General features: G+C 38.4%; 1 protein-coding gene across 1 annotated transcript; it reads left to right on the forward strand.

Moving 5' to 3' along the window:
* The first annotated feature begins 31 nt into the window (after positions 1 to 31).
* Positions 32 to 11,972, forward strand: tmem201 (transmembrane protein 201). The gene is made up of 11 exons (XM_084365724.1): positions 32 to 299; positions 843 to 963; positions 1,083 to 1,277; positions 1,376 to 1,555; positions 1,830 to 2,194; positions 2,282 to 2,482; positions 6,710 to 6,930; positions 8,187 to 8,249; positions 8,341 to 8,631; positions 8,846 to 8,974; positions 9,914 to 11,972. Exons 1-11 carry the CDS (start codon positions 190 to 192, stop codon positions 10,009 to 10,011), a joined length of 1,974 nt encoding a protein of 657 aa, XP_084221850.1. The 5' UTR covers positions 32 to 189; the 3' UTR covers positions 10,012 to 11,972.
* The last annotated feature ends 5,857 nt before the right edge of the window (positions 11,973 to 17,829 follow it).

The following is a 17,829-nucleotide window of genomic DNA, read 5'->3' on the forward strand; positions in this document are numbered from 1 at the left end:
AGTCGAAAAGGACTAGTGAAATAAAAATATTGGAACGCGTCCAAGCGATGACGTTGTTCCGTTTCCGTTGCATGGGCGTTAACAAAAGGGGATCCTCTTGCCGCGTGCGCTCTCGCGCCGTGTTTAGCGGTACAGTTACACTACATTTCTCATGTTTTGCTAGTTTATTTACTGCTAATTTCGGTGGAAATGGAGGCGTTTAACCAGCTTCTGTTGGAATATCCCGAGCTAATGTACAGCGGGGTCGGAGCTACGGCGGTCGTCGCCGGTGGAGCGTTGATTTACAAGATTGCCACCAGGTAACTTGACGGTTTTGCACCGCGGTGTATGTGTTTAGCTAGATCCACGTTAACGGTCCTGCAAGTTAGCAAACCGTGTTTAAAATTTTCTCCAGTAGTTCATAAATTTGACGATTAAGAAATAATGTTGCTAACTGTAAACGTACAAAGACATTTCCTATGCTGTAAGAGGGGTCCGCTTGTCTATGCTAGCACGACGGCTAACTTTGCTAGCCGTGGTGCTAACTAACTTGACGGTAGATAGTTTTGTGCCGCTCACGTTACGACAAATGGTTTTCACATTGTGCATGCACGTATTTTAACTGGTTGTTGTGTTCTGTGTATATAATTTATGACATGTCGCCTCATCGTGTTGTTTTGTTTCTATGCATTACCGAAGTAACACCCCAAACTTTTCCTTGATTGACATGATATCGGACTGTCCACTCAACTATCCACCGCAGCGACACAAATTGTGGGAAATATCTGCACGTCATAAATGCATCTTCAGGTTTAATTAACAGTGTTATGTTGCATCGTTTAAGAACTCCACTTTTTTTACAGGAAGAAACCGACCCATGCAAATGTGAACTGCTGGTTCTGTAATCAGAACACAGTGGTACCCTATGGGAACAGGAACTGCTGGGACTGTCCCAACTGTGACCAGTATAATGGCTTCCAGGAGGTGAGTTTCCAAAGTTGAAGTCTTTGCATGTCCGTAAACTGCAGTGATTTCTTCTTGAGGCAAGTGCTGTAAGTTTTGAGCTTATACATCAATCTTTTATTGATCTGTCTTGTTTTCAGAATGGGGATTACAACAAGCCCATCCCAGCTCAGTACATGGAGCATCTGAACCATGGAGTATCTGGTGGCCTTCCCTCAACTGAGACACCCAAGACACTGCAGTTTGTCAACTGTCAGATGCTCCTCTGCAGGAAGTGCAATACCAACCAGTCTGTAAAGATCAAGCAGTTGGCCTCATTTATCCCGAGGGACGATGTAAGTACCGTGCTCTTTTCTTCTCACTACGACACCATCTTTATCGCTACCATGACTGACAACGCTAAACACTCCATGTATCATTGCTTGTTCTGCAGGAGAACTACGATGAGGAAATTGAGGCTTACAAGCACCACCTTGAGCAGACCTATAAATTATGCAGGCCATGTCAGACAGCTGTGGAGTACTACATCAAATATCAAAACAGGCAACTTCGAACAGTGCTCCTAAACCATCAGCTTCGACGCAGCCGGGAATCAGACAAGGGCTTTGTAAAGGTCAGTGCGCTCCAAAGTCAATTTACATGAAACACAGAAAAGGTTGTGATTCTCTTCCCCTACACCAGTAGTAAGTATAGTCTGAAATACATACCATGTTTCTGAGATATTTTGACAGGTTAAGTGAAAACGCATATCTGCTTTACTTTCCCAATATGTATTTTTGCCCTTTCTTAATATAATATGTCAAAATTAGTTTTTGTGCAGTTTGTAGATTTTTATGTGTTGTAAAAATGTCAGGGTTCTCAATTAAAACACGTTCTCTTGCACACAGAGCTCCTATTCTACGTCTTCTCCCATGGGGGTCATCCTGTTGCGGGTCCTCGGCTTCCTGATATGTGCTTTCCTAGTTGCCACATTTTTCGGTGAATTGCCGGGCCAGCTCACTTCACCCAGTGGCCCACAGACACTAAGTGGTGGGGTCATTCCACCAAAGCCCAAACCCTCCAACGAATCCACCCCTGACAAGGAAAGTAGTGGAGGCGTGCCTGTGTGGCAGAATCTGCTGGAGCTGATCCCAGACAAGGCTCAAGAAAATGTTAAGCTGGTGTGGCAGCTCGGAAGAGACAACCAGCTGGCTATAGTCTCTGTTGGCCTGTTGACTTGTCTCACTGCTATCTTCTTTGCAGGGCCTGTGAGGTAAGCGGTCACCACCTCTGTAATTTCCTTTCCTTTGCAAGGGTTGTCAGACAAACTCTGCAGGCTCATGTGTCGCTGCATTTTCAGGTTGAGGAGAATTGATGCGGTGGCCTCTGTCCTGTGGTTCGTCATCCTGTGCCTCTACCTGGCTGAGAACTACTTTACTGCTGCCTTGGGCTGGATTGACACAGCCAAGCTCAGTGCCTCCTCCCTCTGCTGCCTCGTCAGCTTTGCCGCTGCTGTGGCAACTCGCAAACCGCTGGGCCCAAGAAGAACCAGATATCGAAGGTCAGAATCTGAGCAGTAATGTCATAGTTGTGTTTGAAACATTGGATTTTGCAAAAAGTCCCCTTTTTTTTAATTTCAAACCAGATCAAAACAAAAGTAAAAAGTGTTAGCAATGTCCAAGTACAACTGTACAAAGATCATGCTGTTTTTAATTCACTGTCTGTTTTTACTCCCCTCTGTTACCGCGGTGTGCAAATGACTGTGAGGTTAAGACATTTCAATGGCAGACTTAAAGCATAGGACTGTGTGTGTGTGTGCGGTCCATGATATGAACAAAAGACTGTTTGCTCGTCACATCAAAACCTCACCTTCAAGCACACACACTCATTGGCTACAGTTGCCTGGTATATTTCAATTTTTGGAGGTTAAAGTCATTTTGCAGTTGGGGATATTACTGCACAAAAATAAGATGGAATGATAAGAAGGTGTCAATGAGAGATTTCTTATTTTTGGACCTGACAGGGAATCTGTCAGGAATCATGTGATCGGAAAGAACCCAACAGTAATAAACTACATAGTGGGAGTTTAATGTTAAAGCACCTAACGAGTACTAAACTCTGTATTCTTTACTGTACTGGAATGTATAACAGCCTTTTGATTGTGCTAATTTATTTATTAACATGCTGTTGAAGCTGTAGGCTGAACATTATTTACTACCTATATTTACTAACTACAGCTGCATGAAATACTACTCAAGATGTGATTGTTTTTTTTTTTTTTTGAATAGTCACATCCCTCCTGCATTCCTTTACATCATCTTTAATTTCTGAACGAAGAGTGACCCTGGATATTTCATCAGTCCTCTGAAGCCATTATTTATAACTGATGTCTGTAAAGAATCTTTTAGGACGCAGCTGATCGATTCCCAAAGCACAGCTGGAAAGTTTTTTCACGTGTGACGTGATTACGTTTGTAGTTTAGTGGCTGCCATTGCATTTTCATCCGGACAGCCCACTAGGTACAGACTCTGCAAATCTTGATAAATAGTTGTATGTTGTTTTTCCTGTGTGAGGACTGGTCCATGTGCTAATTGCCATTTGAAAACCAAAACACTTAGCTGCCTGGGAAAGCAGTCACTAGTTTATCAATGTATTTCTAAAAATAGTTAAAAGGATTTGTTGTTTGCAAATCTTCTCCTGTTGCCATTATTGTGGTCCTGTGCCTCTGTGAGTTCTATTGGATCATGCTTCATTTTCAGGCCTGTCGCTGTAAGTCAGTGACCCCTGCAAGACACTTTTACTTTTTATACTGCACTTCTATTATGTGTCTGTTGCTCTCCTCTGTGCTGTAAGCTGATGCCTAACAGCGTTACCTCTAGGTGGCTACCTGTGAGGTGCTTGGCATGTCTTGACATTTGCGTGAGGTAATCATGTCTAAGTGGTAGTTTCCAGTGGCCTTGTACCAACGCTTGAACATGCAAACATTTAAAAGTGCTTAACTCTGCAACTATATCTGGTTATTGGCTGGTCGTATGTAGGTCACGCAAGTGTTATTTTGAGTTGCAGACATTAGACATAAGTCGATATTTCCAAGTTGGTATTCTCATCTTCGAATCTAAATGCTGAAAAGCTCATTTAACAGATTAGGCCACTGAAGAAGAGACAGGAGGACTAGGCTTGTACGGCATGCTTTCCAAGACTTTAATCAAGCATAAGTCAACTGAATGGAAATGAAAATGGGGACGACAAATTTTTGTGACAGCATGTAGCACAAACACGACATAGAGGAAAAAGTGATGAAAAGCTTAAAAGGTAATTGATCACTATGCACCACAATACTCCTGTAACGTGTGTTTGTGTTGGTGAAGTCAGGCTTTGTGGACCTTGCCCAAGTTTCCCACTTGAATTCTGACTTGGATGACCGTTCCACTGCACGCTTTCATGTTTGAGGTCCATTTTTTTTAGTTCAGAGTTCAGTGGATTACAGCATGAGCATCAAAGTTAAGAGTCTGTTTAGTTTAATGTGTGATATAAGACAAATTTGCGCTGGTTTAAATTTGCAGCTAAAAATATCAGATTTGTTTACCTCTTTTGTTGCTTACTTTCAGTTATACTTAACTTTCCTTTGCCAACAGTCTAACATGTTGATGTATTGAAAACACTAAACGTACTTGTTGCATGCCCTAACATCTCGCCAACATATTTCTGTTAACCTCTTTTGTTTTACTTTATTAAAATGTAGTGGGTCAAGGGATATTTATACAGTAATGTGAAAAGGTATTACAAACTAATGGCTGTAGAGTGTGTAGATTGTATTCGTGGGTAGAGTACTGTAGCAGTCAAACTGCATTTCATGCTGTCCTCCTGTAGGTAGTTATGTTCTCAAGCCACCGCCCTCGTGCAGTAGTGTCAAAGCGTTAAATTGTGAATTTTTGCAAAAAAAAGTGTTGCCAAATGTAATATAATAAAGATGCTGTTTGTAGGTTATAGGGAAAGTATAGTAAGATTTTTACTACTCACACAGAGTAACTCCAAGGCAGTTCCAAGTCTCCGAAAACATCTCGTGAAAGCACTGCAGTGCTTAATAGTCCTATAGGATCAATCGGTAATGACCTGGGATCGCCTTCTTTTTTACCTTTTTTATAAACCGCATCATGTTACAAGCTGCATCTTAATCTCTTGACAAAGAATACATTTAATCAAATTTAAAACACACTTCACAACTGTTCTCTAGTACCCCATGCTTTATTCTCTCTTGCCTTCATCCTCCCTGATGGAGGTCAATAAAGCCTGCCGTACTGGAGAAGAGTTGTGTGTTTTTAATTTTCAATTTTGATGGACTTGCATTGAAGCTCACACTGGTCGGCACCTCGCTGTGCGTGCATGATATTTTTTGGTTTCATGTAAGGTACATTTTTATAGTATTATAGTAAGTATTATCTTTGCCAAAGTTTGACATGCTGTGCTAAAAAAGTTTGTTTGCTATAAACTTTCAGTGTGCATGTTTGTTATGCTTTGAAATATGCATAATATCTAGCCAGATAATCTGCCTAAATATGTGTGTTTTAGAGAATTCCTGTTTCTACCTGATGAGCTGTATGACTGTTGACCTTGATTTGTGTCAAGCATTTAGCTCGAGAAGCACTACCTTCAAACTTGTATGTTAACCATAAGTTTAAGCTGCCATATAAAAACAAACATATTTGTAGTGTTTTAGTGATAGCTGTAGAACTTTTTTACTATTAGAGCTGTGAATGTTACTGTTTTTACCGCACTGTTATCAATGATATCCAATATGTAGCTAACAAATGTGATCGTGTCATACCTAAATGTTTTAGAAGTGTGTGTGTTTTCGAAATGTGTGTGTTGCAGAAACACTAAAAACTCAGTACTTCGAAAGGTTACTATGCCAAATTTGAGTAGTTTTTTGGGACAATAATTTGCCGTTCAAACCAAGTATAAATAAGCTAAAGAAATATATCACAATTTGATCGTTAACTGTGTTTGTATAAATGCTATAGCAGCCTGGAGTTCCGTCCACGTGGAAAAGGTTTCCTGCAACATACCCAATGAAACATACTGTGTGGTCGGTGCTGAAATTGAGTGTCTTGCTTTGAATGCGAGGCTTCAATTTGAGCACTTTGTAGGAATGCTTGCTGTACATGGAATTTAATAAACTACTAGTGAAAGGATATGACTTCTCTGTTTGTTTTCAACACAAACACACCATCCGATCTACCTGTGTAGGTTTTTCAGTTTCAGACAGTGTTAGCTTTTCTACACAGCATTTTCTTTCAAGGAAAACGTCGGCATATTGTTAGTCAGGGCTGCGGTGATTATTTTTTCCCCGAGAATTATGAGGCTTGATCTGCACTGAATAGAAACTACTAAGCTATGTCTGTGTGTTATGAAAATGTGAGAGAGTTGAGCTGTATTGCTGGGCAGCATTTCTCTTGGAGCTCTGTGACTGTAGGCACTGTCAGCTGCTGCGTGTTGTCCCGACAGCTGCAGCAACATTTCCGCGACAGCCTTGCTGTAGCTGCTGTCGTTTAATAAGTGCTTGCATTAAATGGATGCCAGAGCTGTATGGTTCTTAGTTGTGCATTGATTTGATTTCAGACACTTCTTTTACTTGTTATGAATTGCAAAGTTTATATTTAATGTAGAATATTGACAATTGTGTGGAGCAAATGAGTCGCAGTTGAAAAAAATACTTTCTTTATACATAAAATCACAAATTGAACTTTGATTTCAGGTAGTAGACCGTTCCGTTGCTCTTGTGTTGCAGATACCTTGCAGGTAGCTCTGCAGTCCCCCCGTTCAGCAGCCAGCCTCCTTTCCTGTCTCCTGACCTGGCAGACTCCTTCATCCCCACCCCGCCCCCCAACCTCTCACAGCTCATCAACCGCCAACAGAGTCCTCGCGAGCGCAAGGCGTCCCCCTCCTCCCTGCCTGGGCGCCTCAACAGAGCCCTCAGCCTCGGCACGATCCCCTCCCTCAGCAGGACAGGTAACACTAGAATTATTTCTTTCAGTTTGAGTGAATGAAAAGTTAATAATTTGATGCTAGCATATCTATGCATTCCTTCTCCTGATCTTCAGATCTTTCTATGCATTGTGATTTGTTTATTGGAACTGTATGCCATGTCATTTTGTGCTCCTATAACAAACAAAAAAAAGATTTTCAAGTCACTCATCACAGGTGGGAATATCCAGCCCTCTTCTGCCTACTGTTGTTGTTGCATGACTTCCCGCAGCTGCTCAGACATGTTTTATCTTGAGTTGCTTGTTCAGTATGGTTTCTTGCATACTGACATGATTTGTAATTGATAAGATTCACTAGCTTTACTTTCATTTCTGGCTCCTCGGTGCTCATGCTGGGTTGCTTTATTTTTGTTTCTTTTTAAAAAACAAAATTCTTCAGTAAAAAAATGGAAGCATCATTTCGTTTCTAACTCACTGCAATTTCTCTACTTTCTGTATGTCAGCATTCCCACTGGTCCTTGTTCAAATTTTCAAATTGTTCAGAGTTTGTGAATTTGTGAGAAATACATTTAAAAATGAAGGCATTGAAATAAATAGAAACGGGTCATTGAAAGTGCTTAAATTTATGCATTTTGTACGAGAATAGCATTTGGAGTTCTTTTGATTTAAGTGTTGGCTCAGAGCCTCTGTAAAGCCCGATAGTTCTCATAAAAATTCTGTGTTCTAACAGTAATTATCCTCGATCCGTGTCTCAAACAACACTATGTTGGGTACTTGAATTTAAGGATATTGGGCCACAAATGTCATTTTCATGGCGTTTAAGAAGTTCTGCTTGTCTAATTTACTAATTTACTCTATTTTGCATGTTGCATGATGGATAAGAAAATGCATTTAACATTTATAATGAAAGTAATGTGATGTTACAGTAAAGCACCATAGTCCATCTCTTAAAGCTGCATTTAGACCAGAAAAGATTAGTCCATGAATAGATTAGATGATCAACAGAAAATTAATCAACTATTTAGATAATTATTTTAAATATTTGCCACTAGAGCTCAGAATATCATCAACATAACCTGACTGACAGACCACCCCCACATGTCACCACTAACCTTTAAGTTGTAATGGCATAACGTATCAGCATAAAGCTGCCTATGTTTAGGTTTAAGTGGGTTTAGCTTAGCTTTTATGTGGAGTTCGGTTTCTGACTGACTAACATTTTTTAAGGAAAGTCCTGGATCATTGTTGTGCTGAATTGTATTTTGTATTTCTTATTTTCAGATTCTGGTTTCCTGTTTAGCGGAAGCAGACCGGCTTCACAGTACAAAGACTCCCCATCTTCAGGTATTAAAACATCAGATAATTATGTAATCTCAACTAATCAAAAACACTTTTAGAGCACTTGTTTGACATTTCACTGCTTTTCTTGGCCCAGACTACTTCTCCCTGAAGTCTGGGAGCCGCCCGTCATCCCCGGGCCCCTCTCCAACTCCTTCAGTAGCCGGGTCGGTTACATCCAGTACAGGTTCTGCCAGACATCGACGCCCCCTCATCAGCCCTGCTCGCCTCAACATTAGTGGCCAGAGGCTCCGGCTTTTTTCAACGGAGCCAGAACCCACGAGAATGTCCCCACCCGTGTCTCCATCACACTTCCTTGTGGAGCAGAGCTCTTCCATCTACAGCGGCTGCTTTTCACGTGACATATCACCCTTCCAAAGCCAAAATGGTATGTACAGCTGCGGCTAAACTGTTAAAAGTAAAGCGTTTATGTTGGTTGGTTGTAGTAAAATACATTGTTGTCATTCATAATACCACCACCAGATGGCACAGTAAAACATCCTACACCTAATGGGGAGAAAAAACTTGACATTCATTAATAACTTCATGTTTAGGTGTTTTTATCTATGACTTCATGATTTACTGGTTCCATCTCTTTGCAGATTTGAGTTCTTTGTTAAGGGACGGCACAGTGATTGAAGAGGACGAGAGGCGAGGCAGCTCCTCAGACTCTTCAGCATGCCTGGTTGGTACTACTACACAGGGGCTGGAGAGCACCCCTCCTCCGAAAGGTAAACTGTCTGATTTTAATATGACCGAAAGACACTTTGTCCAAGATCAGTCCGAAATCACGTTAAATTTTGGTGTCGTGACTTTTGTGTAATGTAACGTCATCTTGGTCCTTGGGCTTCATTTGTTTGTTTGTTTAATCAATCATTTTGGAGGGAAATTTTGCCAAGAAGACTATTAGGAGCCAATAAAGCGGTCAATAGTGACATATATGGTACCACTTTACAATAACAATCATTAGTAAATGGTAAATTTAAAGTTAAGTAAACCTGAGTTAATAGTAATTTAACTGTTAACATTATATGTTGTTGAGTAATTCTAAAGGTCTATAGACATCAGTTTCACCTTTATAATCAGCATCCAAATATTGATCAATGAACTGTGCAATATTTAACCTTTTACAAATTGTTAACGTCAGTTGCAACTTTTAAGCCAAACAATTAACAAATTGTTTTAAAGCAATTCATTATTTGTTAACAGGAAAACAACTTACTATACTTTAATTAACTATAGGTTTAGCATTTATTAAATATGGTTATTATAAAGTGCTACCAAATAAAAGTCAAGTCCAACCAAACTATTATTAATGATAATAATTTATTTCTGTAATATTGAACACGCATGATGTGGCGAATATAGCTACAGCAGCATTACATGGTTAGCTTACTGCTCTAAGTGAACAGAGTAGAACAAAAGGTCTACTTGATGTGGATCGGGGACATTTGTCTATCAGATCTGCTTTAAAACGCCGGGATGGAATGAGTGCTTCCCTGTTTTGTAGGTAATCGTAATTTGCTCAAAATACACTGGTCCTAAATTACATTGTCATGGTGTTATTAACATGAACCTAAACTTGAACTAGCTGAGACACCTGTATCAGCTCTGAAGTCAAAATGTAATAACGATGATGAAATTAATCAGCTTTTTTGTGACATCTGCAGGTGTTGTGAAGCGTCTCATCTGGCCAGGGCTTTTATTGATGAGCCTGACTTCCAACCTGTTGTTCGCTGGCCTCTACATGTACCACAACTGGGGATGAAAGGTTCACGAGTTTGCTGCTGCTGTTCTCTTGTGATCTGCACAGAGTGAGTTGGCCTCTGTCTAGTCTACTGGCTTCAAGGTCATTCAGCAACGCCAGAAAACATCATCTTTCTGGCAGTTAGTTACTTCTTAGGGAAAACACAGATGTCAGCTGACAGATTTTCAGCACTGTACCTCTATTTGATTGGAGTTTCAAGAAGACAGTATGGTAAAAATGAATATCAAGTAGTTCATGACGGTTTGAAAATATTTTGGCTTCTGTGATGTGGCCTTGGTTTGCCTTGGTTTGTCACTGCTCCTCTTATAAACACAGGTGCATGTGTAATTGATTTAAAAGGCCCAAGTGTTGCACTGATGCTTGATGGCGTTTTAAATACCGTTCTGTGAAATGTGCAATCATCATGTACTGTTCAGTCGATGCTGCTCAGACACAGAGGGTCATGTCTTATCTACTTACTGTGACTGTGGGGAGTACATTGATTCTCCCAAGTGGAAAATATTTTTTGTTAGCCAAAAATTTGAGAACATAGAGGAGCATGTTAAGCCTGTGCTGTATTGATGCAGTTTTGAAAATTTGTACAGATTTTCTTTGTAGTGTTAAATTTTCACAGCGCTGGTGTTTTCCATTGCCTTTCTATGTATATTCAGCTCGGACAAAGTTGTTTGTCAAGCCCTATCCTGATGTTTTGTTACACGGTTTCAGCCAACATTTTTAATATTAAGGTCATTTATATCTCATAACAAATGACACATGTCACAATCAATCACTACAGAAACAAACCGTTTAACGTTCTGTTATATCTTATAGATATCTTGTTCACAAGCTCGTTTGTTAGGGGTAAAACTCCCAAGCTTAAGTGCAATATAAAAATTGTTGCTTCCAATTTTTAACAAGAAATCATGTTCATATTTACATGAGATTTGCAAAAGAAAGGCTTGTGATAGATTTACTTCTAACTGGGCTGTGAACTAATTTTTCCTGTATAACTTTTAGTCAAACACCTGCATATTAAATTAAAATGATTTTGCACTTGTCTTTCCTTTGTGTTTGGTTGTGTCGTATTTTTGAATTGTTCTATTATAGATGAAGAGCACAGATTTTTGATTATTGTGCGTGTATGTTGAACATGTAAGTAACAAAGTTGTACATTTTGGACGTGTAAGATATGTGTAAACAGTTTACAGTTAGCTTGTTTTGCTTTTCGTGTAAGTCACATGTTGTTAGACGTTTGGATGTTTATTTTCACATTGTTGACTGAACGTGAGACGAATAATTTTGAGTATCTACTGGGTCATGTGGTTTTCTCACACTCCTAATGCAAATTTAAATTTGTGTGAATTTAAAATGCATTTGCCTGGTTTTTTGAAGTTATATTGAGCCAAAGTAATAATTAATGAAACTAATGTAAAAGACAGTTTCTGAAAAAACTGAAACTTGCTACTGAAAGATATCTAAATGACTGGGAATTGTCTTATAAGACAATAATGAATAGTAGTTATTAAACTATTGTGACCTTTTAACATACTGTATACAGACTTGTTTGTACTTGATGTGTAACCTAGTGTCTTCTGATTAAGGCTCATTCGTTGAGGAATAATGTACATGTTGACCTGAAAATGCTGAATTTTCCTGAATGAGACAAACCTAAATGTTTTTTCAGTTAAAGATTAATTTAATTTATTTCTGAATTTAAATTCAAAGTGGAGTTGAAGAATATTGTCCTTTTTCACTGGACTTCACATCACCATTATGTCAAATTACAAGTCTCTGACTAGAAGTATGAATTTGTATTATTACATATTGTCACTGATTGTTTGAAGGGTTGTTATGCCACTGTGTTCTGCAATGCAAACGTGTGTCTGCAAAAGCTGTTTGGTCTGTGTGATTGTAAGAAACAACATTGCCTTGTTTCATCTGGACCCATACTTTTTTAATAAAGTATTTTTTCTCCTAATGTATTTATTTTTTTGTAATTTATTAAGAAACCTCTCTCTGTGCAGGTATAAAAATCTGTTTTCTAGATTATGTGTTGGCCTAAAGCTTTAAGTTTGCCCCCTTCTGGAACTGATGGCACCTGCAATTTATCTCCAGCAGCTTTTCCATCTTTAGCCTTTTCTTCAATCTGAAGATGAGTCTTTGTTGAATCTTTCAGAATGCTGCCTGGCTTGGTAAACTTCATCACCCAGTGTACATTGAAGCCTTGAGGGAAGTCAGACATCTGAACTGTTGCCATAGCGATGAAAGACTGAATTTGACACAGTGAATGAGGGAACAAGTAGAAGTGCATTATTGACCAAGCTGTCAAGGACAAAAAAAAGAGGCTTGTAGGGATTTAGATAAATAACACAATCATTCTGTTTGTTGAGAGAGGTGTAGAGGTTCACTGTTTGTACCCACAAATATCCTGTCCCACATCACTGATGCTGGCAAACTCAACACAGTCCAGTTTATTGTGTAAACTTAAAGCTGGGAAACGTTTGTATGTGGCTGCTATAAAAGAATATAGTGTATTTTTTTCCCTCAACAATATGATCCCCTTGTGCACGTCAGTAAAGTGGTTACATGACTACTAATGTCATTTTATCCCCTTTTCAGTTCTTCCGTTTTGTAAGTTGTGTGCACATCCCTGCAATCTAATGAAATAATGTAAAATAAACTCTCCATCACATGAAGTTGGCAGTCCGGACTATGAGTTTAGAGAACCAGGGGGAGTGTTGGTGTTTTCAACACTAGCAGCTTTGGGTTGGATGGTTCAGTGCTAGCTGGTTAGCATGCTATCTTCAGTAGATATCTCTGCAACACAGTACAAAGATGTCATAACTGTTCACATTCTGTTGATAATTAAATTTTTATGTTTTTAGTTAAAATTCTTACATATTGCACCTTTAAGAAAACATTTTGTTATTTTCGTCAAACTTGCTCACGGTCAGATATACAAATACCAGGTCTTTATCTGAATTATTCTGTTTTTTTTCTTGAAAATTGTGAAATGGCTATCTACTTCAGCTGTGTTTAATAACCTAAATTTCTATCCCTCACCCTAACCAGAGCTCTTTTGGCTTTTGTGCTCTTTGTTAGTTCTTCCATTTTAAACTAGGTGTCAGTTACTGTTGCAGGTTCCCCTTTTGCTTGTTCAATTAGAGCCTCCCCTCCTCTGTGACCTTCAGAACACCCTTTCACTCTCTGACCAACATTTCCCTCTCCCAAGGAGAGAGCCCAAGCCTTATGTTCAACCTTAGTGGTATCATTCTGCATGATACCACTAAGCCTCTACAAAGGTAACGTGGGAAAGCTGAATCTGCAAGAAGAATAAATGACAAATCTTAAATAAAACCAGGGACATGCTAAAAGTCTCACATAACTTGGTTGTTACACCCTTCAAACAGCTCCAGCCTTGATTCTTGTCTGAAACCTATTCATTTTTCTTAAACTGACCTTCAAACCTGTGTCCGTCTTTAGAGCCAGTGTCTGTGAAACTGAAAACTTGCTTTCTGGATACGTTGCCCTCGATTCTCTGTCTTGTCAACAGATGTTGAATTACTCTCTGTTTAAAATTAGTGATGGCACAGAAGGTAAGCACAATTAGATACAGTGGTGCTTTGAGCTAACATGCTTACATGCTAACAATGACAATGTTGAAGGAATCAGATTAGAAAGATATGTTTCATATCTGCATGTTCAGTGTGAAGCTGAACCAGCAGCCAGTTAGCTTAGCTTAGCTTAGCTTAGAATCAGGTAGCCTGGCTCTGTCAAGAGGTGACCAAATTCTCCAACCTCCACATGTAGACCTCACCAATTAACAAATTGTTTGTTTCATTCATAAAGAAGGAAACTGCAAGATTATTAATATGTCTAGTAAGAGCGCAAGTCAACACCCACACAGAATGACACTGCTTTTTTTGAGTTATCACACTCTCTCCTCTTTGAAATGACTATTTTACTAATAATTCATTTAAAATGATATTTTAACTTTTGTAACCTCTGATGTAAGACATGAAGTGTACAGTGTGCTCCTTGTTTTAACCACGTTTTTATACGGAGACTCTTGCTGATAAATATATCATGGTGTAGGTGTTTATCTGTTCTGGACATTTGCATTGCTGTTCCTAGGTAGAGTACTAAATGATTCAGATGAGTACAGGCTACCTCAGGCTTCCTCACTGCTTACGTGAAACCAGTTATCTTAACAGTCATGCCGACCTTACACAATATCTGCTGTGAGCAATAAGGATGTGAAAGGCTGCAGTATGTGTGAAAGCAAGGAGCACATTGTACATTTCATATGCCGTACATCAGAGGTTACAAATGTCAAAAAACAATATACGTTTAAATAAATCAATAGTATAATAATACAAAGCCTCACGAAATGAGCTGCGTCTCACTTCCACTTTTGTGTATTTATATTAATATTCTCCTCAGTGTTGGTGATGATGTGAGGCACTTTGTTGTTAAATGTGTGTATTTGACTGTAACTGTTGTAATGTTGCTGGGTTTTGTTTTACAATTGGCACAAAAAGAATTTCTGAAAGGATAATTAACAACACTGAGTGTAAAAATGACTATTCGCCGTTCTGTCGTTCACCTTTATGTTTGTTTTTGTTTTACACGTTATTGTGAAGCGATGCTTTTTCCATTTTGTTAAAAACATTTTTTTTTTGTTTTTACTAACTTGCGCTTTTCTACCCCTATGTGGATGATCTCATCTCTTTTTCTTGTAATGTTTTATTAAAATCAACACAAAAGCAAAAGCATCTGAACAGCGAAGCGCAAACTTTATATGAACTCTTGTCTATTGTTCTCTTTGGCTTTTGGGGCCAAAGCAATTCTTCTCCAGGAAGCCAAGACCCCCATGTCAGTCCCCCGACAGAACTGCGGGTAAGAAACAGTAAACAGGTCACATATCTGAACATCACATGATCAACCTAATAATAAGTGTTCACTCATTGTCAGGGTAGATATTTTAATATTTGGTGTTTAGCTGCACTGAAAACATCACTGCCTCTGGTGATGGCTGTATTTCTGTGTGTTACAGAACCACTGGTTTCCAGTTAGGCTGTTAACTACCAGTAAATTAGTTAAGTTATACCTGCAGTTTCATTTAAACCCCAGTTGAAAATGATCTAAACTCTAACCCTTACTGTTTTGGGGCTCTTGATCGTTAGGAGCTGGAGCTCCTATCAACAGCAGATAGAGAACCGACAGACGAACGGCTCAACTGTAACTTGTTTACTGACACGGTTGTTTTCTGTGCAGTTGACTGACTGTTCAGGGGTGAAGGGTGGGAAGCAGATTCGTACTTTCGGAGTCTGCAGCTCTGGCCAAAAGTTTCTCTTCTGCACGATCACTTCCTGTTTTTACCAGCTGGTCTAGAGTGCACTCACAAACACATGCTGTGTTTTTCAAAATACATGAACTGAGCCTGCCAGATATAATGTGCTCATGGCAGTAGCCTCTAAGACAGCATTCAACAGGAAACCAAAGTTTTCAGAGGTTTAGACCACCAAGACTCTGAGCGTGTATGGAGGATTAACACCTGCAAACCAAACTATAATACAAACAACTCACGGATAAATATATGTAGTATGTTTTTGTTCACCTGTGACGTGTCTTGCCAAGACATAATCTGGCAAAGATATCAAGTCTTTATGCATCACATAGCTGAGAGTAAGCAGCAGTAATATAGTGCTGCTGTTGGTGGCCCCTCAATTTCCCCTTTTTAACAGGAGCACTACTGTGGTTTGTGTTCCACTTCTATGAGAGTGGTATCATTGTTCACTATTGTTGCAAACCTAAAATTATCACATGTCTTATGGCTACCGTATGGAAATATTAAAAAAAAGGAAGGCTGGTTCCCCACCAGAGTTTCAGCTCAAACTCAGACATACAACTCTTTAAAATAAATAATGGCTGATATTAAAAGTAAAGCTCACTGTCGGTAATGTTAGGGGTCTTCTGAAGACTTTGATTTACACAGCATGTTGTATCTTTTAGATTTTTATCGGCTTTTATTTTGGAAAAAGTTTAACTTTTCACGAAATTGTATATTCATTATGTTTACATGTTTATTTATTTACATATTTACATTTTTGGAATTCATAAACAGATACAATGCAACATTTTCTTTTATGAAAGCTTCATGAAGGGTTGCATATTCTTAAATGCACATTAGCAAGAAGTTCATATGCACAATTTAACTTCCTTTCAACCAAAATAGACACCTTGCTGTGGGCTGGACTCTCTGAAGTGACACTATAGTACCAGGAAATATACTTAACCTCCGTCTGACTTACAAGAACTCTGAAAACTAGGAGACACTTCAGGTTTATTTTGGGTCGGAGCGATTTGACATGTGAAACTTACAATAGTGGAAGGAAGACAAGAGGAGAAAGTACCTACTGTACGCTTTACATACCAAATGTTCTCAGTTCATCAATTAACAGTTTTATTACTAAGTCATTTACAAAGTGACAAAGCTTTCTTGATTTGATGATGATGAACACTGAATAGAAAAGATTTATTATTATTATTATCCGCTCACTTTTTTTCTTGATTCATTGATTCATTATTTTCAATAAAGTCACAATAATAATTAAAATGAAACATATTCAAATTGCTTATTCTTTCCAACCAACAGTCCAATACAGTGGAGGAACCAAACACATTTACTTAAGTACTGTTGAAGTACTAGTACTTTACTTGGGTATTTCCATTTCATGTCACTTTTACATACAAAACGTGTGACCTCTTTGTGATAAATCTATGAAATCAGTGTTGTATGAACTACCCAAGAGTCATACTGTTAAAATCTTACTTTGGCAAAAGTAAAAGTCTTAAAGAATCTTATATTAAATGTACTAAAGTATCAAAGTATAAAGTATCAAAAGTACAAGTAAAAGTAAATTATACATATATTTACATGTATGCATAAACTGTATACAGTTAATCTGTATATGATTGATTATCAGCCTGGCCAATTATCAGATCTGATATTATTATTATATTTTTTTCTTTTTCTGATTATCGATAAAATTCACATCAACACATTTGGCTCTGATGCACCATGCAATCTAAAAAGTAACTAGTAACTAAAGTTATCAAATTCATTTTGCCTGTAAAAAGTACAATATTTGCTTTTAAAGTGTAGATGTGGAGTGGAAGTATAAAGTACTAGAAAATAGAAGTACTCCATCCATCGCTGTATAAAACAGATAAAAAGTAACATCACATAGAACAAATACAACCGTAAAATCTCAATTGCACATTAATATACCAGTAATCGTCGGCTATATGTAAATATGTAGGCTCCAACACTCACAGGGGTCCAGGATCTCTGCAGTGAGTCACTTGTGATTAGTGCTCATAATACTTATAATACTCATAATACTATTTAAAGCACCACTATGTTGTTTTGAAAAGGAAATTCAGAAACTCAGATTCATGCTTCTTCATGTTTAATCGTGTGTAATTAGACATTTTGACACTGACCGACATTTACGATCTTTTTTGTGTGACAGTGAAGTAATGTATCGAAATCACTATGGTGTGCACCTAAAATACAATCAAGTGACAGGCAGTTTGGGGTTAAAGGAGCACTGTGTAGAAATCTTAATCAGGAGTGAAAGATCTTTTTTTATGCCTAAACAAACTACATAAACAAACCCTCTTCGTTTTCATGACTGAATAAACAAACTGACCTTAAAGGACAACACCGTTTCATACTGATTTACTTTGTTTACATGTGGCGGACCCTGACACCTTTCTAGCTTCAAACAGTGTTCTGGGGACGTTATTTTTCCTCTAAGAGCAGCTTGTTTA

This window comes from Pagrus pagrus (genome assembly GCF_965226575.1).
Source record: "Pagrus pagrus genome assembly, chromosome: 11".
Taxonomy (NCBI): domain Eukaryota; kingdom Metazoa; phylum Chordata; class Actinopteri; order Spariformes; family Sparidae; genus Pagrus; species Pagrus pagrus.